At 38.5% G+C, this 27,892-nt stretch overlaps 1 protein-coding gene across 2 annotated transcripts; it reads right to left on the minus strand.

Moving 5' to 3' along the window:
• Positions 1–634: 634 nt before the first annotated feature.
• Positions 635–27,892, minus strand: prune2 (prune homolog 2 with BCH domain). 2 transcript variants are annotated; one of them, XM_057819896.1, is made up of 11 exons: positions 27,650–27,892; positions 27,490–27,556; positions 21,319–21,519; positions 19,177–19,353; positions 18,897–18,999; positions 15,439–15,570; positions 15,270–15,356; positions 14,733–14,831; positions 14,609–14,647; positions 7,066–7,101; positions 635–744 (listed from the first exon to the last, which is right to left on the minus strand). In XM_057819896.1, the coding sequence occupies exons 1-11, from the start codon at positions 27,650–27,652 to the stop codon at positions 714–716; spliced, it is 975 nt and encodes a 324-aa protein (XP_057675879.1). In that variant the 5' UTR covers positions 27,653–27,892; the 3' UTR covers positions 635–713. The 2 variants fall into 2 exon arrangements, with proteins under 2 accessions (XP_057675879.1, XP_057675880.1); XM_057819897.1 differs by lacking the exon at positions 7,066–7,101 and having other exon boundaries at positions 649–744.

Genomic DNA, 27,892 nt, shown 5'->3' on the forward strand with positions numbered 1-27,892 from the left:
GAAAAATTTTCTAGTTAGAATTTATCATTCTTATTATGTGAAAAATCTGAAAAATAATCAACTACATGAAGTACTTTTATTTTAATAAAATATTATAAAGTGCCTAATATTTAAAACATTATTTAAACATGTAATATTTAGTCACGTTTTTAAAATAAAAAAATTACAGAATAAATACAATTTAAATTTTAAAAAATTATGAACTACAACTTTGACAACATATTAGAAATGTTTCAGATGATATACTCTAATAATTCTCAAATATATTTTCTGCAAACCACCACAATAAACATTTTTTTCATAATATGTATCTTAACTCGATGATTAGGTTGCACTTTCATACCTAATAAAGTGTCCAATATATCACAATGTGTATTCACATTGTGTTTGCCACATTGTGACTTGTGATGATTTCTGACAATTGTGAAGCACACCTGATACTTTTACTTTGAAAGCCCACATCTTAATGTGAAATACTGATTTATGTGTGAACATTATTATTGCTTCACTTTCTGTTGCTAGCAGGACTGTACAACATCACGACACGTACACGCCAGTGTGCTGCTGTGCGTGACTCCCTGCTATATACTGGTCCTGTTAACCAAAGTTATGTTGACTTATAATAGCCCCCCCACCCACCCAACATACAACACACACACGCACACATGCACACACTTAAACATACATACAAAAAAGGAGGATGTCTTTCAAGTTTAAGGAATGCTGGCACCCTCTTCATTTGCTCTGCAGGGAAGACAAGACAAACAAGTGTTACATAAAAGAATGCACACGTGCACAAATTCCAACTGAAACATACTCTCCCACACACGCACACAAACTATTAGGAAACTACAGTGAGCATCAGAAGTATTTGCACCACTTGTGATTTTGCAAGTTCACTCACTTAAAAAATAGGTAGAGGTCTGAAATTTCAATCAGAGATGCATTTCCACTCATAGAGACATAATCTAAAAAAAAATCCAGAAATCACATTGTATGATTTAAAAAAAAAATTTTTTTTTTTAATAATCTAGTTGTAATTTACTGGGGTTCATAAGTATTTGTACCCCTGAGAATCAGCAATAATTATGACACTCAAAGAGTTGTCAGTCTACCTTAAAAAAGTCCACCTTTACCCCATGAGTAACCACCCATCCACCACCCGTATGAGCTCATTATTATCACTTATGCACCCCTCAGTCAGTCATAATCCAACTGGTACCATGGGCAGAGGCGTAGCAAGGGTCCCTGGGGGCCCCAGGCAACAAGCAACATGGGGCCCTTTGAGCGTGTGCAAGTAAGGGGGACAGTTGGACTTTCGTTCATTGACGCACACATTTTAACTGGTGGCCGTCCTCTGCTCGAAATGCGCACCTTACGCCTATTCTCGCTCCCAGAATAGCAGGGCTTGTGACGAAGGACAATAACAGGACTGGTTGTTATGGGAACGTACGCATACCCAAGGAACCTTGCTAGAAGGACTATTAAAATTGCTAATAAAATCGTTTAGGATTGTTTTAGATGCATATATGTTATGTTTTTCTTATAGAGTATTCGACGAGGAATACAATAGACCCGTTAATAGACTTTTTTGAAAAAAATCGCCATTTCTTTAAGTAGTCACATGAATAATGAGGTGGCCTGTGAAAATCAACTCAACACAACTCGGCAAGGCCTTTCCAGAGAATACTTGGTGAGTCACTCTTTTCATAATCATGTGGCATTGATAGCTGATTAGACTTTCTTAAACATGTAAAATCTACGTGATATGGTTAGTGCTGATTGGGATTGATAACAGAATTGATAGATAATCTGCCAAATGATACCATGGAATAGAAATACTCCCTATACTTGTCGCAGCGATAGTGCAGTAAAGCTGCGCGTGCTAAATCTGTTGGCCTTCTGGGGGCCCCTGCTGGCTAGGGGCCTTAGGAAATCGCCTGGTTTGCCTAATGGGACGCGACGCCTCTGACCATGGGCAAGACCTGAAAGCTTACGAAAGACACCAGAAAAAAAAATGTTGAGCTCCACAAAGCTGGAAAAGGCTATGGGACAATTGCAAAGCAGTGTGGTGAGAGTAAATCAGCAGTTGCAGCAATTGTTAGAAAATGGAACAGGCTAAACATGACTGATAAACTACCTCAGACTGGGGCTCTATGTAAAATCTCTCCTCATGGGGCATCACTCATGATGAGAAAAGTGAGGGCTCAGCCTAGAACTACATGGCAGGAGCTGGTCAATGACTTAAATGGGACTTAATGCACAGTTTCAAAGGCTACTGTCAATAGAACACTACGGTGCAACGGTTTAAAATCATGCATTGCTCAGAAGGTCCCCTGTTGAAGCTGGTCCATGTGAAGGCTCGTCTTAAGTTTGCCAGGGACCATCTGAATCATGCAGAGGAGTCATGGGAGAAAGTCATGTGGTCAGATGACACCAAAGTAGAACTTTTTGGTGCAAACTTTACTCATCGTGTGTGGAGGAAAAACGAGTGAGTACAATCTCAAGAACACCATCCCCACTGTGAAGTATGGTGGAGGGAAACCTCATGCTTTGGGGCTGCTTTTCAGCAAAGGAGACAGGACGACTATTGTAGAAAGCAGAGGATGAATGGTGAGATGTATCGTCAGATTTTGAGCCACAACATCCTTCCCTCAGTCAGAGACTTAAAGATGAGTTGTGGCTGGATCTTCCAACATGACAATGATCCGAAGCACCCAGCCAAGCTGACCGATGAGTGGCTACGTAAAAAGCATATCAAGGTTCTGGAGTGGCCTAGCCAGTCTTCAGACCTCAATTCAATCGAAAATCTTTGGATTGAGCTGAAACTTGATGTTTCTCAATGACAGCCCATAAACTTGACAGATCTGGAGAAGATTTGTGTGGAGGAATGGGCCAAAATCCCTGTTTCCATATGTGAAAACCTGGTGAAGAACTACATAAAGCGTCTGACCTCTATAATTCTAAACAAATGCTTCAACACTAAATATTAGGACTGATTTTCTCAGGGTACAAATACTTAAGAACCTTAGTAAATTACAAATAAATTATTTAAAAATCCATACAATGTGAATTCTGGATTTTTTTAGATTGTGTCTCTATGAGTGGAAATGCATATATGATTGAAATTTTAGACCTCTACCTATTTTCTAAGTGTGTGAACTTGCAAAATCACAAGCTGTGCAAATACTTCTGCTTTTCACTCTAAAACTGGGTTATATGGCCTGAATTTAATATGAACTAAATCTTGAAGTTGTTTTCTGATTTTGAATGTTAAATGACTTCTTATTCATCAAAGTTCAGAAATAAATGTCTGAAACAATCATAAACCATTGGTCTATATTAAAAACACATACTGTACAGTATTCATATGGCGGAAAACACTCATTTGACTTGAAGTTCCGCTCTGAGAACCAAAATTTGGCCAAATTTCAAAATTGTCCGATATGCATGTGTGATACATCATGGAAAGCTTAAAATCTCTATTTTCTGGGGGAAGAAAAATTTTGAACAGGAGGGCTTTTTTTTTTTTTTAATGTTTTTTAAACAGCAAAACTCTATCTGGAGGCGAGAGCACACGAGAGCAGAATTACAGACGCCATGACTTTAACGAGATATTGTCGTGTACTTACCTTGTTTTGATCCAAAAACTCCATGTGGTACGTATCACTGAGTGTCAAGACACAGTTGTGAATGCCCACAGCTGAATTTTTGGGGGATTTTATTAGCCTGGCTCTGCCAGACTATTCTCCCTGTATTTTTCAAACACTGAGAGAAATAGTCTGGGAACCATCCCATTAACGGCCTTTTCGAGCAGATACAAAATCAATCGACAAATCAGATTCGTTTATTTGCGTGACGTGTTCTTCACGAGCAACGTCACTCTTGCGCGTCGAAAGTCGTCTCTTCAGCAGCACAGATGGTGAACGGCAGAGCCGAGAATATGTTCCAATCCACGGTAAAATCAGTTTTAAATGACCAAAAACACATCGACACGAGTCATTGACAACAGTCTGTCTCGCGCTAGCCATGTCGAATAAACTCCGCTCTCTTCGTATGTTTACTTCCGCGCGCAAGTCCATCGTCCTGCGGTCGCCATTTTACTAACGTCACGTCTGCCCGTCGCTGATTGGTCCACTCCGCTGTCTGTTTGCTGTGGCTTGCTCCGCCCTGGAAATTGTTTCCGTGGGAATGGTGGCCAGACTCAATAGCTGGAACAGCGTTGAGTCTGGTGTACCAGGCTAGGATTTTATGGGTGAAACATGGCAAAATAACAAGGGTCGTGATGCAGACATCCAGGAGTGGTCGAGATTTTCTTTTTCATATATTTACCCCTTAAAACGTTTTTTTTCCCAATTTTTCTTTGTTTGGATCAATTATTTATCATCTAACATATCGGAGATAATGCGACAGTAACAAAAAAATATATACAATTAAGCGATAGTTATGAGGTAGATATCTGTGACTTTTTTACAGACACCATTTTTTTTCATTGTGATGTCATTTATCTAAAAGTTTAAAATATGCAAGTGATTTTTTTTAAAGTCGTTTTTTTTTTTTCAAACGAAATATTAGACACCAATTAATGATTCTAAGCTAAAAATGACAGACATTTTGAATGATAAATATAATGAATTACTTTAGTTTTATGACTGGGTTAAAACAAAAGCGGTTGCGGGACGTCTGTAAACTGGGGTTTTCAGGGTAAAATGGACAAATTAAAAATAGTTCGGGGGCTTAAAGTGCCTGTGACACGAAAAAGCATGTTTATTTCATAATACACACGGTATTTTATGCCCCTGAATGATATGGACCGCTTGGATGTGTGTGGAAGCGATCGCTATATTTATTTAGTTTTTTGAATCCCGCGCCATGAAAATGAGTGACTTCCGGCTTCGGTCTTGCATTGAGGAGGAGGGCGCTGTGACGTGTACGGTAGAAGACGTTCTCTTCACTATACTGGACTGTCTCAGAAAATTAGAATACACAATATTCTAATTTTTTGAGACAGTCCTGTGTATATATACAGGACTGTCTCAGGAAATTAGAATACACAATATTCTAATTTCCTGACTCAGGAAATTAGAATATTAGAATAAATTTCCTGAGACAGTCCTGTATATATACACAGGACTGTCTCAAAAAATGAGAATATTGTGTATTCTAATTTCCTGAGACAGTCCAGTACAGTGTACTGTTGTGTATGAGGATGAAGGATTCAGCTGATTTTGCGGATTAATACTTTTATTTTTTGCATCACGCCAGCCAAACGGCTGCAGAAAAATCATTCTGTATGCGGGAGAGGCGTATGCGCCTTTTTTGAGTTTCAAAAGGTTCCCATTCACCGTGGATATTTACTGTGGGACCATTGGACTTACAAGGAATTGAGTAAACATCTTGTTTTGTATTATGTCAAATACGAATACAGTGATTACAAAGTAAACACTATAAAATTCCTTTAAATAAAGGACTACTTACGTTTGATCATTGATAGGCATGTAAAAAGCTATCCTCATGCTCATTAGCAGTTAGCTGTTAGCACGTTAGCTGCACAACAATTCCAGCCACCCTCCTCCAGGGAACGAACTGTAAATTGCTCTCCGCCGGGCGGTTTGCCGATCCGCAAAGAAACTCGACAACCGGGTCGTCATGTCAAATAATCCAGGCTAGTTATGTGTGATTTTCCACTTCGAAGACTTTGAAACATCCCTCGGTTCAGGTTAGCATGTCGGCTAGCTGTCACTCCTTCTGGTCTGTTTACATTCTCCGAAGCCGGGGAAGGGAAATTACATATGTCCGATTTAGGTGTCATAAAATATCGTTCGGGAGGTGTGACAGTAAAGGTGAAGTCGACTGTTTTGACCATTATGGAGTAATTTTGCCATGTCGTCTTGAATAAATGGATTTTTATTATTTTATATTCCATTTAGCACAAGATTGTTATTTGTCATGACCATGCCATTTATTTAGCAATTGGGGAAAGTACTTGGGTAAAAAGAATATCCTGTAAAAATATTGAAGTAAAGAGACAGAAACAATGACATTTTGCCGCTCTCTTCGTCTCGTTTTCCTCATTGTGAATAGTTCCCCCTCGACGGGCTGACTGGTCCTTCTCAAGCCATTTATATAGCTATTGGGGAAAAATACTTGGATAAAAAGAATGTCCTGTAAAAATATTGGGAGTAGAGAGACTGAAACAATGACATTTTGCAGCTCTCTTCGTCGCGTTTTCCTCGTTCTGAACAATTCCCCCTCAATGGGCTGAATAGTAAAACCGATGAGCCTAGTCTACCGCTGACGTCATCCACCTGTTGGGGACGCTAAAGCCCTATAATTGTAGGCGTGGCTAACCGGCAGATTAAAAGACTAATTTCTCGTCATCTGCGCTTTGCTAAATTGTTGTATATAGTCGAATCGTCTCAAAATATGATTCTAATTCACATAATAATGCCATTTAAGACTTTTTTTCTGGTGTCATATGCTCTTTAATACGCCGTGAATCTGCTATGGCAGCATATAGACATATTGTTCTGTCAAAAACAACAGTTGTTTTGGCTTAAAATACAGCCGTTTCAGTTTCAGAGGAGTGCAAGAGCAGTCTTGTCTGTGTTTTCCGCCATATATCAAAACTAAACTAAAATGTACAATGTTTATGTCAGTGTGTTGGTGGATGGAGCCATATTATGTGCACTCAAATGACATTTGAGCCCTGGAAGAGCTGTGTGAGCAGATATGGCCTCAGGCCACTCTCAGGCACCAAAATGTTCATTTTTATTGCTTCGGAACCGGTACCAGATTGATACCAGGTTTCGGTATCCAACCCTACACATACACTAGCTCTTATTTTGACACACACATATAACATTCACTATCTACCTCATATACACGCTCATCTCACCTGCTCACTCACAGACAAATGTCTCTCACACACACTTTCTCACTTTAACACGTACCGCTCGCTTACCTACACATAAACACACAAAGACACAGTATTTTAGCCACCAAATGACATCCAACACACATTCTCTCCGACTCGCTCTCTCGCTCACAAATACACACACTGACCGTGTTGGCTCTGTTCCCAGCAGAAAACTATTCACTCTGAAATGAAAGACACATACCGTAATGGAGTCGTTCTTTTTGTGACTCGTGATTTACAATGGCTGGGATTTTCTACGGCATGATTCATCAGACTCGCGTTTTTATTTGAGAGCATAAATCTTACACGGAGGCTCAGAGACGCATCGTTTGCTTTGTTAGCTCTGTCGTACATCAGTCGCTAACCACAGCGCATTCACTCTTTCGCAGTGCCGCACACCACAAGTTTTTCACTACTAAGTACTAAGTACGCTGTTTGTCCGCACTAGTAAGTCAATTCATCCCACTGGTTGAATAATTGTCTTTGGCCTACTACTAATGCTTTTGCTCTTATTGTCTAGTTAACTACAGAGGTATGAAAAAGTATATGAACATTTTGGAATTTCTCACATTTCTGCATAAAATCATCAAATGTGATCTGATCTTTGTCAAAATCACACAGATGAAAAAACAGTGTCTGCTTTAACGAAAACCACCCAAACATTTATAGGTTTTCATATTTTAATAAGGATAGCATGCAAACAATGACAGTTGGGGGGGGGGATCATTAAATGAACCCTCTGCCTAAGGAGACTTAAAGAGAAATTGAAACCATTTTTTACCAAACATTTTAAGTCAGGTGTGTGTCAAATCACTGATGAGTTGTTTAAAGCTGTCCTGCCCACTATGAAAACATACACCTGGTAAGAAATGTCTTGATGAGAAGCGATCAAGGATTGTTGATTTGTATAAAACTGGGGAAGGATACAAAACCATCATTAAAAGTCTGGATGTTCATCTATCGACAGTCAGAGGAGTTGTCTAAAAATGTAGAGTTTCGCACTTTTGCTTCTCTCCCAAGGAGTGTCCGTCTACCAAAGATGACGCCCAGAGTTCCGCGCAGAATACTCAGAGAGTTAAAAGAAAAGAATCCTAGCGTGTCTGCTAAAGACTTACAGAAATCAGTGGGACAGTCCAATATCTCTGTGCACACATCAACTATATGTAAAACTATGGCCAAGACTGGTGTTCATGGGAGGAAGCCACTGCTGTCTAAAAAAAAAAAAAAAAAAAAAAACATTGTTGCCCATTTAATGTTCTCAAAAAGGCACTCGAACACTCCATAGACGTTTTGGCAAAATATTTTGTGGGCTGATGAAACCCAAGTTGAATTGTTTGGGAGCAACACACATTGTCATGTGTGGAGGAAAAATGGAACAGCTCACCAACATCAACACCTCACCCCCACCGTGAAGCATGGTGGGGGAAACATCAGGATTTGGGGCTGTTTTCTGCCCCAGGGCCTGGACAACTTGCAATCATTAATGGAAGAATTAATTCAAAACTTTATCAGGATATTTTGCAGGATAACCTGAGGCTGTCTGTCAGACAGTCGAAACTAAAAAAAGGGTGGATGCTGCAACAAGACAAAAATCCAAAACACAGAAGTAAATCAACTTCAGAATGGTTTCAGAAGAACAAAATACACATTCAAGAGTGCCCAAGTCAAAGTCCAGACTTAAACCCCATTGAGATGCTGTGGCATTACCTAAAGACAGTGATTCATGCCAGACATCCCAGGAATCTGACTGAACTACAGCAGTTTTGTAGAGAAGAATGGGCCAAGAGTAGCCTGATCGAGGAGCCAGACTCATCTGCAGCTACAGGAAGCGTCTGGTTGAAGTTATTGCTGCCAAATGGGGGGCCACACAAATATTAAATGTGATGGTTCATTTACTCATCCCCCCCCCCCCCCTTCTGTCATTGTTTGCATACTATCCTCATTAAAATATGAAAACCTATAAATGTTTGGGTGGTTTTAGTTAAAGCAGACACTGTTTGTTCATCTGTGTGATTTTGACAAAGATCAGATCACATTTGATGGGAATTTTATGGAGAAATGTGAGAAATTCCAAAAGGTTCAGATACTTTTTCATACCACTGTACATGTGACTAGAGCACGGAAAATGGTCATCTGCATCAATATACTACTAATAGCACGAGTAAATCATTAGATTCTAACAAGTAAGATTTTATTAAATCATTAGAAAAAAGGGCCACTAGTAGCATGACTGAGCATACTAGTACTTTGTATATGGACAACTCCGTATACTAGTAAGGTAATTCAAGGTAATTGGATTTCCAAATGTAGTCATTGAGGTTGTAGTAGTTCTTTGATTAATTATAATAGCTGCTGTTGAAGAAGCAGTCCTCGTATAGTCGTGCCTTGGGATACAAGTCGAATTTGTTCAACGGCCACACTTGTAACTCAAAATTCCATCGTAAATCATCATTCCCCATTAATGTGAATGCTGATGTTATTTATCCGTTCCAGCCCCCAACCCCCCAAAAAAAAGTTTCTACAGAAGGAAGACCACACTCTATGATTTTGTACGTACAGTGAGCAGAAATTAATAGCATTATTAAACCAAATATATTAAATTAAATAGTCTTCGCATTATGATTTAATGCTGTGATTCAATTGAGTGTGCTGCTCCTCCTGCTGTGCCTGCCTTGGCCACTGGGAGCCATATAGAAATTCTTTCAGTGATTCAAAAAGCTGAGCTGATAGTTTTGCAGAGTAATAAAAGCATGTGAGTATTGTAGTATTATTTGTCTGTATGCATTCCGCTATCATTTCTGTTCAAGTAGCCATTGCTTAAAGGCCGGAAAAAAAAAAAAAAAAAAAATTCATTAGCACATCATCGTTTTTATTTTTTATTTTGATTTGTTAGCATTAAGCAAGCAAGTTTGATTTTGATGTTGATTGTTTTGCATACACAAAAGTCTCTTTGGTTTATGTTTATTTTGGCAGTAAACCTTAACTGGAAGTGGTATTAAATAACTCGAAGTCTCTTTTTTAAAGAAATGTTTACTATTTGCCAAACAGCCTGTTGAGTTCAATACAATTATCGTAATTTTCGGACTATAAGGCGTACTTTTCCCCCTCATTTTTCTCATTATGACTCTTGCGGCTAATAGTCCAGTGCGGCTTATTTGTTGATTTATTTGGTTTATAGGTAACATTTTATTTGACAGCAGCATCTTAAGACTGCAATAAGACCATTGTAATTGTGACATGACACCATCATGGGCATTAATGAATGCTAATGACAGATGTCATCAAGTATCATCCGGCAAATTATGTCACTAACTCGATTTATGTCCAGCTCGGATCTTTTACATCTGTTCAAAAGTGAGATAATTTGCCAGATGACAGAAAATGATATGTCATAAGCATTCATTACTGCTCATGGCAGTGTCATGTCATAATTATGATGGTCCTTTGACAGTTTTATAGCGCCGATGTCAAATACAGTGTTACCAAATACCAGAGCTAGCAATTAATGAAACAACTGGAAGAGTAACTAAGGAAATAATTATCACAGAACATGAATTTTGATTGTTATTTACATCGGTAGCACTGCAATGCATGCTTGGAGGCATGTTGGACGACAACAGGGTTGACAGCAGGTGGCAGTAGAGGTTGACTGTCTCCCCCAAGGGAGCATTGATGGCCAAATTCAGCTTATTGAAGCAATGAAACTTTGCAGCCAATAGCTTCTCAAAGCTTCATGGTGGTCTTTTGAGAGTCTTATGATGCCGCTGTCAAATAAAGTGTTCCCGGGGTATTATCTTTTGGTGTAAATACCTCATAATACAATGAGGACAGGTTTATAGTCCAATGCGGCTTATCTATGAAAAAATGCAGTTTTCATGTGAAATTTAAAGTCAGATGCGCTATATAGTCCGAAAATTACAGTATGTCAAACTTGCATTTTTAAGTCAAAGCATAAATCAGCCAAACAACAGCTTGTATCTCAAAATACTCATCGTTGGGCAGGGGTAAAAGTAGCTAGAATTTCTTGACAAAATTCCCTGACATGACTTTTTTTGGGGGGGGGGTAAAACCTCACTAAAATGCAGATAAAACTTCTTTTGGCACAATTATTCCTATAACAATCCAAACAAAAACACTCATTTTCATTCAAATTTTTTTTTCAATGATTTGCAAAATAAAAGTTAACAAAAAACATTAGTAACCCCAAACTCCATCTCCTCGTTTTTATTTTCCCTCATTTCCTCACATCTAAATACAAAACTTCAATTTTAACAACTTAAGAACATTGGATGTACGACAGTGTATCACAAAAGTGAGTACACCCCTCGCAGTTCTGCAGATATGTAAGTATATCTTTTCATTGGACAACACTGACAAAATGACACTTTGACACAATGAAAAGTAATCTGTGTGCATCTTATATAATAGAGTTAATTTGTTTTCCCCTCAAAATACAACCATTAATATCTAAACCCCTGGCATCAAAAGTGAGTACAATGCACGGGAACTAAGTACATCCCTAAATGTCCATATTGAGTACTGCTTGTCATTTTCCCTCCAAAATGTCATGTGACTCGTTACAAGAGTGCTGTCAGCATTGCTGCTGAGATTGAAGAGGTGTGGGGGGGTCATTCCCACCACCATGCTTGACTTTAGGCATGACCCACTTATCCTTGTACTCCTCACCTGGTCTCCGCCACACATGCTTGAGACCATCGGAACCAAACAAATTAATCTTCGTCTCATCAGACCATAGAACATGGTTCCAATAATCCGTGTGCTTTGTTGACATGTCTTTAGCAAACTGTTTGCGGGCTTTCTTGTGTACCGTTTTCAGAAGAGGCTTCCTCCTGGGGTGACAGCCATGCACACCAATTTGATGTAGAGTACAGCGTAACTAACAGGCTGACCCCCCACCTCTTCAATCTCTGCAGCAATGCTGACAGCACTCCTGTAATGAGTCACATGACATTTTGGAGGTAAAATGACAAGCAGTACTCAATTTGGACGTTTAGGGATGTACGTAGTTCCCACGCAATGTACTCTCTTTTGTTGCCAGGAGTTTATATAAATGGTTATATTTTGAGGGGAAAATAAATCAATTGTATTATTTAAGCTACACACAGACTACTTTTCATTGTGTCAAAATGTCATTTTGTCAGTGTTGTCCCATGAAAAGATATACTTAAAGATCTGCAGAAATGTGAGGTGTGTACACTCTTTTGTGATACACTGTATACATTAAAACTGAACCTAATGTAATTTTTTTTTTTTAAATAATAAAGATATATGTAACATACATTCAAAAATATATCTGCATATTATACTTATATTATGCACAGTGAAATTGAATATATTTTGAAGATCAAGCAAACATTGATTTTTTTAAAATTATAATTATAATTAGCCTAAAATAAATGGACAAAAATAAGTTCAATGTGCACATTGACAAGGAAGATGTTCTGAACACCCCCACCAGATTACCGTAATTTTCGGACAATAAGTCTCTACTTTTTTCTGTCAATTTGAATCCTGAGTCTTCTCGTGCAGTGCGCCTTAGTTATTGATTTATTTGGGTTAAGAGGTAAAATTTCATTTGACAGCGACGTCATAAGACGTCATAATTATGACATGACACTATCACGGGCATTAATGAATTCTTATGACAAATTATGTCTCTAGCTCCATCTATGTCCAGCTCGGATCTTTTACATCCATTCAAAAGTGAGATAATTTGCCGAATGACACAAAATGACAAGTGTCATAAGCATTAATTAAAGCTATGGGAGTCTCATGTCATAATTATAATGGTCTTATGAGTCTCACCACTGTCAAATAAAGTGTTACCAAATACTAATAACTAGTAAATAACGAAACAACTGGAACAGTAACTAAAGATATAACAAGCACAGAACATGAATTTGAGTTGTTTTTTTTGTCTGTAGCGCTGCAATGCGTGCTAGGAGGCATGTTGGACAACAACAGTGTTGACAGCAGGTGGCAGCAGAGGTTGACTGTCTCCCCCAAAGGAGCAGTGATGGCCAAATGATGCTTCTTGAAAGAATGAAGTTTCGTAGTCATTGGTTCAAAGCTTCATGGCCGTTGATTTGGTTTTATGACAGTCTTATACTGCCGCTATCAAATAGCATCACATCAATTCAACAAGCTTGATCTTTTTCTCTCTTTTTTTTTTTTTTTTTCTTTGCTGTTCCAGAAAACGTGTGCATTTGAACCAATCAGAGCTAACTATCCATGCTGATTACATGTCAGTATGTCAGCCAATTGAACGGATATCTGAGACTGCGCGTATGCGCACATCGACGTCACCTGTCAGATTCAGATAACTGCAGAAGCTGGGGAAAGCCCCGTGCTATCCGTAAAATAATTAAATAATAAATATCGGTGGAAACGGATGACGCAACACAACCACTTTATTATGCTCGTTCTTAACAATTGTGTATGTAAATCTGACGTTGGTAGATTGTTTTCTTCTTGGAGATGAGATGCGTGTGTGGCAGCCAGTGTTGTTAATCTTACTGAAAAAAAGTAATTAATTATAGTTACAAATTACTTCTCCCAAAAAGTAATTGCGTTAGTAACTCAATTACCTGAATGTAAGAGTAATTAGTTACTTGGCAAAATAATTGGTGATAATTACTTTTTTTTTTTTCCCTCAAAAAAAACAAAAAAAAAAAAAAAAAAAAAAAAAACATTGGCCACACTATGTGAAGTTTTTTGGTACAATTGGCCTAAGCCCAATTCTTTACCCTAATTTACTATTTACCCTGAATCAACTGTTAAAAGTTGTTAGAATTGCTCCCATTATTGCATTTAGTTCCCTTCTCTCTACTTTCGACATATGAAAGTTTTAAAACTGTTTCATAATTTAAAGATAGATTCAAGTCAAGATTTTGCCGATTTAGAAATATTTTATATAAAAAGTTACTTAGGTTCGCTAGGAAGGTTCTCTACAACAGAGCCGTCCTAAAAAGTCTACTGCTTCAAGATGGCGGCTGTCTACTAACGCATTTAGTGCCATGTCTGTCATTTTGCATCTAGTTATATCTATACACAGTACTTGTGATATCTACCATGTCTACCATATCTACCATAACATGCGGGCGTAGTTTATAGGCTATCGGCTACAACATGTATTATTGGAGCTACCTAGCATCGCGTTTGCTCGGCGTCACAACTTTCTTGCCTCCTCCCAACTCCTGCTCTGCTCTGTCGTCTCGGTGAGTCCGTCTCCCTCAGACTTTTCGACCAATATAGTAACGCATAGTAACACATGCCTTTCCGTCCTCAGTAACGGTAACGGCGTTGCCAAGATGAGAAAAGTAATTAATTAGATTACCCACTACTGAAAAAAATAACGGCGTTAGTAACGCCGTTATATTGTAACGCCGTTACTAACAACACTGGTGGCAGCCTAGCAAGTTTTTTTTAAACATAGGGTTTTGACAGTTGCCATCAGGTTTTCGGGATCAAAGCACCATTCCACCTGTTCCGGCCCCGAATCTTATACTGGAACGGTGTTCCGGACCATTCTGGCCCACTTACACCCATGTCATTGGGTTATTCGTATCTCAAGGCACCATATAGTTGTGTTGGCAGTGGTAGTTGTCGTAATAGTTGTAGTGGTAGTCATTATATTTGCTATGGCTGGAATGGTTGTTTGTTACTCACTTGGAATTCTCTCCTGCTTCCTTGAGTTCTTGGTCCAGTCTGAAATTTGAGAGGATAAATGTAAGATAACGTCTATGGTGTATATGTGGGGGTGCGTTGGCGTGTGTGGTTGTGAAGGTCTCACCTAATGATGCACTCTGGGATGTGAACGCCCTCCATGGGGATGAGCTCCTGCAGCTCATCCAAGCTGCTCACGTACTTGATCTTGCTGCTGAACTTGGTGCTGGAATAGAGTGTCGTTATTACAGATGTCAACATTTCGGGTGCATGCTGATAGAGAACATAGAAAATGATAGCAACAAAGATGCCTCTAGACTTCAATGACTCCAACAAACAAAATGGCAACATCACAGATGACACTAAGTTCAAAACCTCAAATGAACAAAATGATTCATGTAATATAGACATTGTTTATCAAAAATGCAATATATGAAATGTTGAAAAATGACATGACTATGAAATATCATGCATCCAACAAACAAAATAAATATTTACTGACACCTGATGATGCCTGGATAAACTAATCAACAAAATCAGAGACATTTCTAAATGTCACAGCAGAAAAACGGCATCAAAACAAAGCTGCGTCAAAATGGAGAGACAACATGAAAGAAATTTCTCAAGTTTAATGCCACAAAAAAACAACACCAACCCTAGCTACCTGATGAACGGCTTGGTGATTGCCAGGATGGTCCTAATAAACCAAGATGGATGCAGAATGATGAAGGCCTTCAAGTTCTTCCTGAGCCTGAGTGGCAAACAAGCACGTGTCGGGATGCCTTGTTATTGTTCTCTTTGTGCCTGACTCTCAAAAGACTCGTTAAGATCACCTTCTGTCAATCATCTGGTAGCACTTCTTTAGCCAAACCAGGCCCGGCATTCTTCTGTGAGGCGTGGCCCCGTTTAAGTACACAATCATGTAGTCCTCTGCTACCATAAGCTCCAAAGTGCTAATCACGTACCTGCAACACAAATCCACACACAAACACCAACACACCATTGTACTCATCATCATATTATTTATCATTTATCATGACTATATTAGTTCTGACTTCTCCAAAAAATTCAACACAGACCCTGAATAGTCCATGTGAGTGAGTGAGTGAGTGAGTGAGTGAGTGAGTGAGTGAGTGAGTGAGTGAGTGAGTGAGTGAGTGAGTGAGTGAGTGAGTGAGTGAGTGAGTGAGTGAGTGAGTGAGTGAGTGAGTGAGTGAGTGAGTGAGTGAGTGAGTGTAAAAACACTTATGAAGCTACACTCCAGTTCCAAACCAGTGCTCGTGGACATTAGCGACTTTGCTCTATTCATTTATTTCCCTGTTTTATTCATTTATTTTGTGATTTCTTCCTGTCAGGCTAACTGTCCTCCGCTTTTAAGTGATGCTGAATGGGGCATGGGGGTGGGTATGTGTGCAGAATGCACATTTCTCTGCTGTTTGGAAAAACTGGAGGGTAGATTTACTTGATTTTAGATGATGGGGCTGTGTGTCTAACCTGACCTGTCCTTTAAGTAAACTTTAGCGCAGGGGTAGCCAACTCCAGTCCTCGAGGGCCCCTATCCAGCTTGTTTTCCACGTCTCCCTCCTTTAAAACACCTGAATCAAATGATCAGCTCATCAGTAAGCTCTGCAGGAGCCTGATAATGATCCTGATTATTTGAGTCAGGTGTGTTGGAGGAGGGAGACATGGAAAACAAGCTGGATAAGGGCCCTCGAGGACCGGAGTGGGCTACCCCTGCTTTAGCGGCTAATGATGCCATACAACAATCTCTTCTGGATGAATACTTTTGATAAGCCTAAAGTACAGATGGCCACAAAGTGAACTAAAGTACTCCCTCGCTACTACGAGCTTCAAACTTTGCACCCTCAGTTCATCACAATTTTTTTTTTCAATTCAATTTAAAAAAAAAAAAAAAAGAGGAGCTGTCCCGAGCCGATCGCGTAGCTCCCTCCTATCTACCTCCCTCCCTCCCTCTCCCCGCTCTTTGTTGGTCAGGCAGTGAGTGCACTGGAGTTGCTTATTAACGTTAACAATTATTGACAGACGTTGATGTTTAATGTTGCCAGAGAAGCGAGCTTCAAACCGTCAATCATCGTTTAACTTGTTAAACAGTTGCTGTGGCAACTCATTGTGTGTAGGTGAGCAGCTTGAGCGGATTTGAGTGGACTCACGCAATGAAACATTTAATAAAGCCAGGCATTTTTCTGCTTTATTCTTGTTTAAAAATAATTCGGTGCGACAGTAACATGTTTAAAATTTATCATAATTGTTACATTTGAAGTGCTTAAACACCATGTATTAAAATATACTTTTTTTTTTTAATTATTATTATACTTTGGGGAGCAAGGGGGAAAAAACATGTTTTACATTTATCTCATTCTGATGCTAAATCTGAATAAATACATTGAGCACAAAAATGAATAAATAAATAAATAATAAAAAAAATAATTAAACAAATAAAAGGTTTTTAAAAATTGGGGGGGGGGGGGGGGGGGGGGTCCTGATATAAAGGTCGCCACGGAGCCAGAATTTTTGTTGTTGTTTCATATATATATATATATATATTTTTTTTTTTTTTTTTTTTTTTAAATAAAACATTTTACATTTTAAAAAAGTACAAATGACTCGCATTATGCACAGTGAAATGGAATATTATTTGCAAGAATATGCAAACATTTACTGTTTTCAATTTACTGTATAAGGAAATAAAAGAGTAGTCTAACATAATTAACAAAAGTAATTCCAAAGCACACATTAACATGGAAGATGTCCTGAACCTCCCTATCAAAACAAACAAAATAAGCCTCTTCAACGCTTTCCTTTCTCTTAAAGATCTGATCAATTTTTCGTTGCATTGCCCTTTTTTATCGCATTAATTCAACAAGCTTGTTCGTTTTTCTTTTTTTGTTGCTCCAGAAAATTTGCATTTGAACCAGTCAGAGCTAACTGTGTATGCTGATCATATGTCAGTCTAGCCCCTTTCACAAATGGTAAATTCCCATGTAAGGTGACGGGCGATTTACTCGCGTCATTACTTTCACGCGTGTAGAGATATCCCGGGAATGACGCGGGTTGGACACTTTCACAGACTTGTCCTGTGTTGCCCCACTCTGTGCAGGGATTGCTGCTGGCGCAATTTTATATAACCCGGACATTACCTCATTTTTGTTCGGCATCGGCAATCACAACGTTGGTCAAATCAGTTTTTGTTACAGAGCCAGTTGTGGGAGCGTTCCCAATGTCGTAACTGCAACCAATTCAAGCTCATCAAGACTGTATTTAAACCTAGGCGATCCAAGAGAAGGCTGCTGAGATATTAACTTGCTGGGCGCCTTTCGACACCTTGTATTCTCGAATTTCGTGCATTTGCTAGCTTGCTTGTCTGCCGCCATTGTTTTGAATTCCCCTACATTGTGCTGGTATTCGAGTTTATTTGTTTTGTTGTTTTATCAGCTCTCTGCCTACCGCTTAGGTTAGTATTATTTATCCCCGTCAATCTACTGTCACAGACTCATTGTGTTATTCCCCCTTTTCTGCAATCGCGTGTAGTTTTGTTTGTATTTAATAAACCGTTGGAGACATCCTTCTGTTTTCTGCTTTGAGGTACAACATTGTTTCTGCAGTTGTGGACCTTAACATCGGCAACGAGATAAACCACACATTTCCAAAGATGGACGATGGACCCTACGATCCAATAGTAATTTAATTTCGTTATGTTTTCAGTTAAATTTAGCTACTTCTAGCTTGCTATGTCTATAATTGCGATGTTTGTTTTCCGTTTTTCGTCTTACTAAGAAAAAAGAGGAAGTGACGATCGGGCCACCATGATATTTACGTCATCAACCATCGTGCTGTGACCTGGGAATTTAAGGCTCGCTTTCACGCACACTGCTTCCCGGGAAAGTCCCGGACATTATACTAAGACGTGACCCGTTAAATGTCCATGTAACCTCCATGTCAGTCAACCCGGGAAATTGCTTTCACGTACAAGGCCAGCCCGTTGAACGGTGTTAAGCTGTTTGTGAAAGGGGCTTATGTCAGTTGCAAGTCTGCTTCCATTGTAAGTCTACAACTTCTGTTCTGGTAATTTTGCATTCATGTTGCAGCCTTTAGCATTCCGTTTCTTTCTTTTTCAAAGCGTTTGGAATTTTCAAATTGCCTGACACTTCCTTAGTTATTATAAACACAGTATTATTATTACAGTATGTACAGTAGTGGTTTTGGCTGTGGAGCTGGTGGAAGTAGTACTGTAGTACAACACTAGCATGGAATTAGCTAGTAGCACACTCACAGGAAAAGGTTCTCCATGATGTCATGATAGTCTTCTCTGTCGCTGTCTGGCAGGAAACAAGCAGCAAACACGATGATAGCGTTTACGCCGTTCCCATAATACCCTAAATTGAGTTTTTAAAAGAAAAAAAGAAGAGTCGACGTCATAAAAGTGTAGAAAAAGTCATTTGTTCCTTCCTCGGAGGAAACCATAGCAAACTTATAAACAAACAAACACTCATAATATGTGATTTTCTATTTAAGTTTCAATCTGTTTCGCATTATAATTATGAACAGCTTACCTCCGTGGGAGATGACTCGCATATATGGTTCAATAATCTTCATGTTGATGCGATGTTCCTGCTCACCGATGACCACCGTTCGCCACAACTTGACATCCTGACGCTCGTCCTCGGCACAATATGTCGGAACGGCTTCGTACGACTCACTTGTCTGACCTCGTCTCTCTGCTTTGGGATCTTGAAACAAATCATGGAAAGACAATCCAATGATATTTGTGAAGACCTTTGCATTTAAGCATAGGTGGAGTTTGACTTTTAGGGCAGTGGGGGCACAACATGTTGATGACCCCGAAACGCAGTGTCAGCAATAAAACTTACAAGAATATTTATAATAATGAGTTGACAATTAGCGTTTTTTGTTTTCCATCATTTTATAGGGGAATTCTAAATCAGGCTGCTGAGGCAATAATTTTCGCCAAGATCGTCATCCATTGAATATGGTACGCCCGGCAGTGTCGTGCCAATGTAGTTACCCCAGTTAAAAATTGTATCCCCTGGGCGGAACCACGTGGAGGTAGATTTGTGTCTTTATTATTAAATCAAAAAACGTTGCTTCGATCAAAATATATATTTTCAATTTTTTAAAAAAAAGTCGCTTCAATAAAAAAAAAAAATGTGTTTGAATACAAAATTATATTTGAAACTCCAAAAAATGCATGTGAAAGCTACTTTTCTTTCTTTTTTTTTTTTGGGGGGGGGGGTGGAGTCAAGATTTTTTTTATTGAAGCAACTTTTTGATTGAAGTAACGTTGGTTTTGGCTAGGACGTTTTTGTCTTTATTATTCAATCAAAAAATAAGCTGCTTCAAAAAATATATATTTTAAAAAAGAAAAATCACTTCAATCAAAAAAAGACAAATTTCAATCAGAGAAAACGTTTTTGAATGCGAAAAAAAATATTTGAGATTGAAAAATTTGCATTTTAAACACTTAATTTTCATTTTAAAAGTTTTCTTTGATTAAAGAAATCCTTTTTGTGTTTGGGCCATGTTATGGGTAGGACATTTGTGTCTAAATCATTTAATCCCCAAAAAAGCTGCTTCAATCAAACAAAAACAAAAAAAATTTAAATCAAAGAAAAAAATCATTTGAAAAATAAAATTGCCCTCCCCTAATTTTTTTAAAAAAATTATATGCAAAGTAAATGACCGTCTAAGGTGCTAGTCACATGATCTGTTCGAAAAATAATTTTGACCCATTATAAAAATATATTTTTTTGTTCATTTAATTCAGTTCTGTTGCAGTTTTATTGCTTTACAACTTATATATATATATATATACATAGTAGGGCTGTCAAATGATTACAATTTTTAACCGAGTTAATCACAGCTTAAAAATTAATTAATCGCAATTCAAACCATCTATAAAAATATGCCATATTTTTCTGTAAATTATTGTTGGAATGGAAATATAAGACACAAGACGGATATATACAGTCAACATATTCTACATAAGTACTGTATTTGTTTATTATAACAATAAATCAACAAGATGGCATTAACATTATTAAAATTCTGTTAAAGCGATCCATGGATAGAAAGACTTGTAGTTCTTAAAAGATAAATGTTAGTTATTGAAATTTTATATTAAAACCCCTCTTAATGTTTTCGTTTTAATAAAATTTGTAAAATTTTCAATCAAAAAATAAACTAGTAGCTCGCCATTGTTGATGTCAATAATTACACAATACTCATGGTGCTGAAACCCATGATATCAGTCGCACCCAAGCGCCAGCAGAGGGCGACAAAACACCAAAAAACACAAGTAACAAGTGGACATGACACTGTGCTGTCATTTTAATCTGTTTGAGCGGGGCATGTGCGTTAAATGCGTCAAATATTTTAGCATGATTAATCTAAAAAATTAATTACCGCCTGTTAACGCAATAATGTTGACAGCCCTAATATATAGGAAAGTCAATTTTGTGCAATGACACTTTCGGCCACCATGGGGGGTGCCGCCCCCCCCCCTTAAAAACCGCTTATGCATTTAAGCCATTATTCGAACTATTGGAATGGAGAATTCTTATTATTATTAGAATTTGTGTGGTGGCATGCATGGTAAGTAGAGAGCAAAGACAGCCTAGGTAGCCAAAGTTATCAAATTTGACATTTTACGACAGCTGACATTTTGTCTTTCTTACCATCCCAGTCCATCTCATGGTCCGTGTAGTCCAGGTAATCTCCCTCTTCTGGCGTGTCAAGGTCATCCACGTTGATGTCAAGATCGTCAGGCGTCTCACCCAAGTCATCCTCGCTCTGGTCCAGGGAGAGGCTGATGCGGGGGGCTGACAGCTTCTTTCGCTGGGTGCTGCCCCCTTGGAGGGGCAAGGAGGAAGGCGGCACTGAAACAATAATAGTAGTCTATTATTTGGCATGAGGGACAAATTTGGCAATTCCAAATCAGATAGTAATAAAAAATGAAAGGGTAAAAATATAGGTCTAGATTTATGTTTATGTGTTTGTTTTAGTAATTGACCACTTTTGTCGTCAACTGCGTTTTTTTTCTCCATAGATAATTGGGGTGCGTCTTGGGGCAGCTCTGCTATGTTTATTGATGTGAGAAACTACTGGAACGAGAGAAAGTGCCCAGTAGAGGGTTGCTCTTTTGGATGAGATGAGGCTGAATCTCAAGAAGAGTAAGGCAGGAAGAAAAAGAAAAATGGCAGAGCACAGTAAAACTTGACGATTAGCAGCTCACACTTAAACAAAAATATTTATCACTGTAGATCTACAAACTGCGGTGTTACAAAAGAGAGAAAAGATGACAGAGATAATTTAGCTTCAGAGGTAGAAGCGATGACGCGTCAGATTTGATGATGCTCACGTTGAATTTCATCTGACGGAGCTATATTCAGCAAGTTTTACCACTGAACTGTTTTTACATTGACCACACAGTAATTTAGGCACAAGGTGAGGACAAAATATTTGATCATTAAAGAATAAGAGGTGTAACGATACATCGACATGGATTGTTATTAGTGTTGCACCGATACCATTTTTTGGGCCCGATACCGATACAGATACCTGGCTGTGCAGTATCGGCCGATACCGATACCATTCCGATACCACTGTTTGCAATATATATATATATATATATATATATATATATATATATATATATATATATATATATACTGTATATATATACTCTATATATATATATATATATATATATATATTAGTGGTGGGACGCGATTAAAAATTTTAATCGAGTTAATTACAGGGTCTGTAATTAATTAATCGAAATTAATCGCATTCTAATTGAAAACCATATATTGACAAAACAAATCATGTTCTCAATAAAAAAGCCTTTTTGAGCTTAACAACAAATTTATTACTGTTAATATGTAATGTCATCAGTAAACAATTGGTCAAAGTGCTAATCAGCTATTCAGGTTTCAAGTGTTTCAGGCACCCGGATTATTTGTGTTCTTTGAAAACATTTTTCTTTAGATATGTAAACAGTTAAAAAACAGTAACTAGCTACTTTTCATTAGTTACAAGATAAAACTATGAGGCATAAAATATTGCCAAATATTTTCTTTCAGATAGTGAAATGTAAACACTGATAATTCAACTGCAAGAAAATAACAAAGTGCAACACTTCAACATTAAGTTTCTTAACAATCCGTACCAATTGTTATGACTTTTCGTTCAATCTCCCAGGACTCAGCTCCCGGAAAAAACTGGCCCCTAACTGTCCAAATAAAATGTCACCTCCCATCACTGCTGCTGTTAGCGTTTGTTTGTGTGCGCCAGATTTACCGGCGTACCAGAAACACATGAGTAGGAAGGTTCCGCATGCGGACAAATGGAACTGAAACAATTAATTGCGTTAAAATTTTTAACGCGTTAAAAGCTTTATAATTAATTAATCGAAATTAATGCGTTAAAGTCCCAGCCTTAATATATATATGTATAAGGGATGCAACGATACAGTTAAGTCACGGTTCGGTATGCTTTTCGATACAATTCAATACATTTAATGCTCTGAAACAGAAAATACAACTGTTATTATTTATTTATTTTTTTTGGTAACAAGCCAAAATAACAGTGCCATCATATAAACAAGCATTTTAGTGCATAATATTTATGTGCCCACTTCTTACTGATCTGAAGAAATTTTGTATATAAGTGCTGAGAACAATCTTACTGTTTGTAAAGTGGGGCACACTGTTGATTGCTGCAGCTCTCTTAGCAGCTATATTTACCATATAAGCATAACATCCTATTTGTGGTCCGAGTCCATCTGTAACATGTGCTGAATTAACAGTATTTGCAGCATTATCTATAGTCACTGGTATGGATTGATTTGGCCTGCTTAACTTCCATTCAGTCATAGCGGTTTCTAATTCATCAATGGACAATATGGCGTCGCTCTGGGCTCACGCAGCTAATGGCATGGGATCTAATGTAGCACATCTAGGTTGCTATTTGATGATATCTAGTGTGTGCGCGCAAGAGTTAGCATGGGATCTAACATAGTACATCTATGTTGCTATCCGATGATATCTAGTGTGTGCGCTTCGCCGCTTGAGTGTTTTCTGCCCACAGAAGTCACTTCTGCTCATTACTGCACAGCACCAGCATATGAGAATCGACTTTCATAAACAGGACGAGTTTGAAGTACGGCGCTCTTAATTTGCCACTCATTGTTCATCATGAAACCATGAGTTTGCTTAGTCTCTCACGGTCTTAAACTTTCTGATCCCATCGGTGGTCGAACAGCGGGCATTAGCATACGCATGCTAATCGTTTGTGAATGCCATGTTAGAAAAGCAGCGTAACATCGCGGATATGCATTGTAGTGAACATCCTGAATATTGAAGACGAAGATGATATTTTTGTTTGGTAAATTCGAGACAAAAACATACAGATGTCATGCATCGGGATTTGGGAAGTTAGCTCACGTGGGGAAGAGTGACTCAACGAGAGCTCAAGTGACGCCAGTAGATGGTATCGGCGCCCTAAATTTTGGTACTCGTCGATACCGATACCACCAATTCGGGCCGGATCGGCACCCCCTGCCGATACTGGTATCGGTATCGGTGCAACTTTAATTGTTGTATTATTTGGTCAAGCATGATCAAATCAAAATCCACCAAAACATTGTTGAACATCGTCAGCTTTATATGCAATTTTGTTAAAAAGAATGGTTTTCATTCAAATGTTCACCAACAAAATTTTCAAAAACACCTAAATTGTGTTTTTGTCTTTATTTCTTCATGTGAAATGAAACTGATTGTGTTAAATCTGTACATAATATTGTATTAAAGGGAACGTCGGACTTAAATACTTATAGGTTCTAATAAGCCACAATTGTTCTCTTTTACTAAAATATATCATTAGAAACACATAAAACATTGTCATTAATTTAAAAATCTATAATATTTAGTACATGTTTTGACCTACGGAGGGCGCCATGTTGTCATACCTGCAATGGACGCTCGGTGTGATGATTGAAGGAATCTGACCCTCTAGCCAGACCGCCGGAATCGCATCAGCCGAACCATAGGACCCGCGCTGGCGTAGATCCAACGAGCCGGCGGGAACCCGGCAATCCGGCCAGAAGGCCAAACTCCGCTCGTTCACCTTAGTCTTAACCCTTTGTGCTGACTCCATTTTGAAAGGTTTAAAGAGGGCTCACCGAAAACAAGTTGACAATTTATTCGGGTCGGCAGCGATCAAACGGAAAGGCAAAACAGACTCCGACTCAGGCGTTCTAAGGTCACCATATCAGAAGTCAACAAGAGGTTCGCGAGAAAAAAATGACAACGCTTAGTTAAACATTCAGTCTTTTGAAGGCTCTCGCGGGGCGGGCCATGGGTAGGAAGAATGGTGTGTTTGGGATTATTGTCTGTTTGTGGATTGGACAGGTGGATTCGGGATTTACTGATTCGGGCAATGAGGGTTTGTGGATTTTGCCACTTCAGCATCAAAGAGGCTCGTGGAGGCTTTTCAATCGTGTTATCAGTTGGATATCGAGCGTTCTCTGGTGCTCCTTGAGTTAGGAAGAGCGTCCCGCCATTTGTTCTGGACTGTCCGGAAGAACTGATTGCGGGAGTTGGTGCGTCAATCTTGCTCAGTCAGTTGAAAGACGCACGTGCTGGGCTTCCGTGATAAGAAGGCGTTGTTTATCTCTTATGCCCTATATTCTGCTTGTTTTCCTTACATTGTGGTATAAGTGCTATTTATAGTGTATTATTGGGTGTGTTAAAGTAATACAGTCAAACAGTACATATGAGAAACGATACTATTTCCTGATTGATTATATTAAGTGTGTCAGAGTAATGCAAAAAGTTAGATGGTGGCTACGAGAAAAGGTACTATCTCCTTCATGACATTGATTGTCACTGTCACTCGACGAATACTACCAGGTTACTCAGTTCCTTCTATGCGGCGAAACGTTAAACACATGCGCTTATCGGTTAAAAGCGGCCTGTACTTACTATTTGTGTTTTTATTTAGTCTTTTATTACCTTTTCATTGCCTCGAAATATTTTTTTGCATGTTTCCCTCTCATACTTTTAAACATTGTGTATTGTTGTGGTAGCTTTAAAGCAGATTGTTGATCTGTTGACCACATTAGTCACGTAGCATATTTAAACCACCCTGATTTGATTTTACTACATTTAAGTGTTTTCTTAAGGCATCTTTATTATGTTCTGTCTGTATGCATCTAGACCAGGGGTGTCCAAACTTTTTGCAAAGGGGGCCAGATTTGGTGTGGTAAAAATGTGGGGGGCCGACCTTGGCTGACGTCCTTTACGTAGAACAATATATTTAAGCAAAATTTGGCAAGCCATTCAGTGTGTCACATTTGCTTTATTTTTTTTTTAATGAATAATTTCAACAATCTCGCAAATAGCCTTTGCGGCGTTCTCTTTCGACTCTCGGGCTCTTGCGAAATACTGCTGCTGTGAAATTAAACTAGCTTCAAGTTGCTTCAATTTCTCGCTGCGTATCTTCCCTGTAATCTTGTCGTACATGTCAGCGTATCTTGTTTGTTAGTATCGCCTCACATTGAAATCTTTAAAAACAGCGACTGTCTCTTTGCAAATGAGGCAAGACACAGTTGTTGCGTATTTTAGAGAAGAAATAGTCCAATTTCCACCTATCCTTGAAGCGTCGGCCGTCACAGTCAACTTTTTTTGTTGATTGCCGCCATTTTAGAAAATTGGAAGTAGAGGGTCACACGGAGTAATGTTGCTTAGCCCTTAAATACCTGCAACATGAAGCAATTATCAGAGAATCCCAAAATATGAAAAATAAGGTCCTAATGAAACCTTTTTTTCAAATTAGTGAAAAGAAAAGTCAAAATGAATATGTGTAATAAGCGTTTTAATATCTATAACCCATGTTAAATCATGTTTTTTTTTCTTATGGAACCTGCAGATGCATGTGTTGGCTTGCATCCATCTTTTTTTTTTCCAAAAAGAAATTTCAAAATTCTAAATTAGTCTGAAAATCATGAAATTTTAGGTGTATCAAATGTGATACATTTGGCAGTAAAGGGTTAAAGTGCTGCTGCCTTTTAGAGGGTAAATGAGGAGCAGCATTTCGTGTGTAAGCTACTTCATATGCTGGTTGCAGTACTGCTGACCAATTTATTAAGTCTGCGTGCGGGCCAGATGTTATTGATTTTATGACAGAGGCTGGGGGCCGAATGAAATTTGACCACGGGCCGCATTTGGCCCCTGGGCAGGACTTTGAACATGTCTGATCTAGACAAAACAAGCTGAAAGCGCACGGTAGTACTTTGGGTGGCAAAGTCGCGTCTTGTAAACGTTTCGCTGGTGTAGCTCATTTTGGCAAAACACCGATTTTTTTCCTACTCTCGTTTAGTCTCATCCCGTCTTTCCTGTTTATTTTGCTTCTGCTGCTCGTTTTGTGAAATATCGACAGTGCTGTCCTCTCGGGTTCAAATTGAAAGGGTTGAAGAAATGACATGTTTATGTCGCTAGAGTCATACTCTGGAAGCCCTGCAGTGTAACCATGTGACGTCACCGCCCTGCAACATCAACAACAATGGCGACCTACTAGTTAAGCTAATTTTACAAATTGTATAAAAACGAAAACATCAAGAGGGGTTTCAATGTCCAAGTATTTTAGCTCATAACAAAGTTTATCTTCGAAGAACTACAATTCTTTTTATCCGTGGATCCCTTTAAATTGATCAAAGGCCATAAAATCGATTTCGTATTGTTATGAAACTATTTAAACCTTTAGGAAGAATCTGGGATAGGGTTGACAGACAGAGAAAAACAAAGATGAATTTGTAAATACCAAATTTTTTGTTTCCACGCACTTACCAGGTCTACTATCACTGCCCTCAGAGTTCATTTTATTTTGTGATGCCAGGTCCGTCTCCAGGAGGACCTACAAAAATAACAATCCATAATCACACACACACACCAGGGCACAACCACGTGGTATCACAACAAAAAGGAAATTCGCATTATAACAAGATACCATGTAACAATTTGAGCGTCGCTTATTACATCACAGCAATCCTTGCCTCCAGTGAAAGGACTGCATGATCACAGACATGCACATCAATATAATCATCATGAAACATCATTGGAAATAATCTACATCTTTGTAAGGACACAAGCAATCAAATCCTAGCTGTGGCAAGTGGAGGGACATAATTCTAGATTTGAGCATCCCTTCCATCTCTACTACATCCCTGTTTTTAATCCCTCATTTTCTTTT

Source organism: Corythoichthys intestinalis, chromosome 17, assembly GCF_030265065.1.
Source record: "Corythoichthys intestinalis isolate RoL2023-P3 chromosome 17, ASM3026506v1, whole genome shotgun sequence".
NCBI lineage: Eukaryota > Metazoa > Chordata > Actinopteri > Syngnathiformes > Syngnathidae > Corythoichthys > Corythoichthys intestinalis.

Excerpts from the sequence above, each read along its gene's own strand:
- prune2 (XM_057819896.1), bottom strand. Across the intron at positions 19,354-21,318 it reads CCATGAGATGGACTGGGATG|ATCCCAAAGCAGAGAGACGA; the intron begins GTAAGAAAGACA and ends ATTTGTTTCAAG. Across the intron at positions 15,571-18,896 it reads ATCATGGAGAACCTTTTCCT|GTACGTGATTAGCACTTTGG; the intron begins GTGAGTGTGCTA and ends TTTGTGTTGCAG.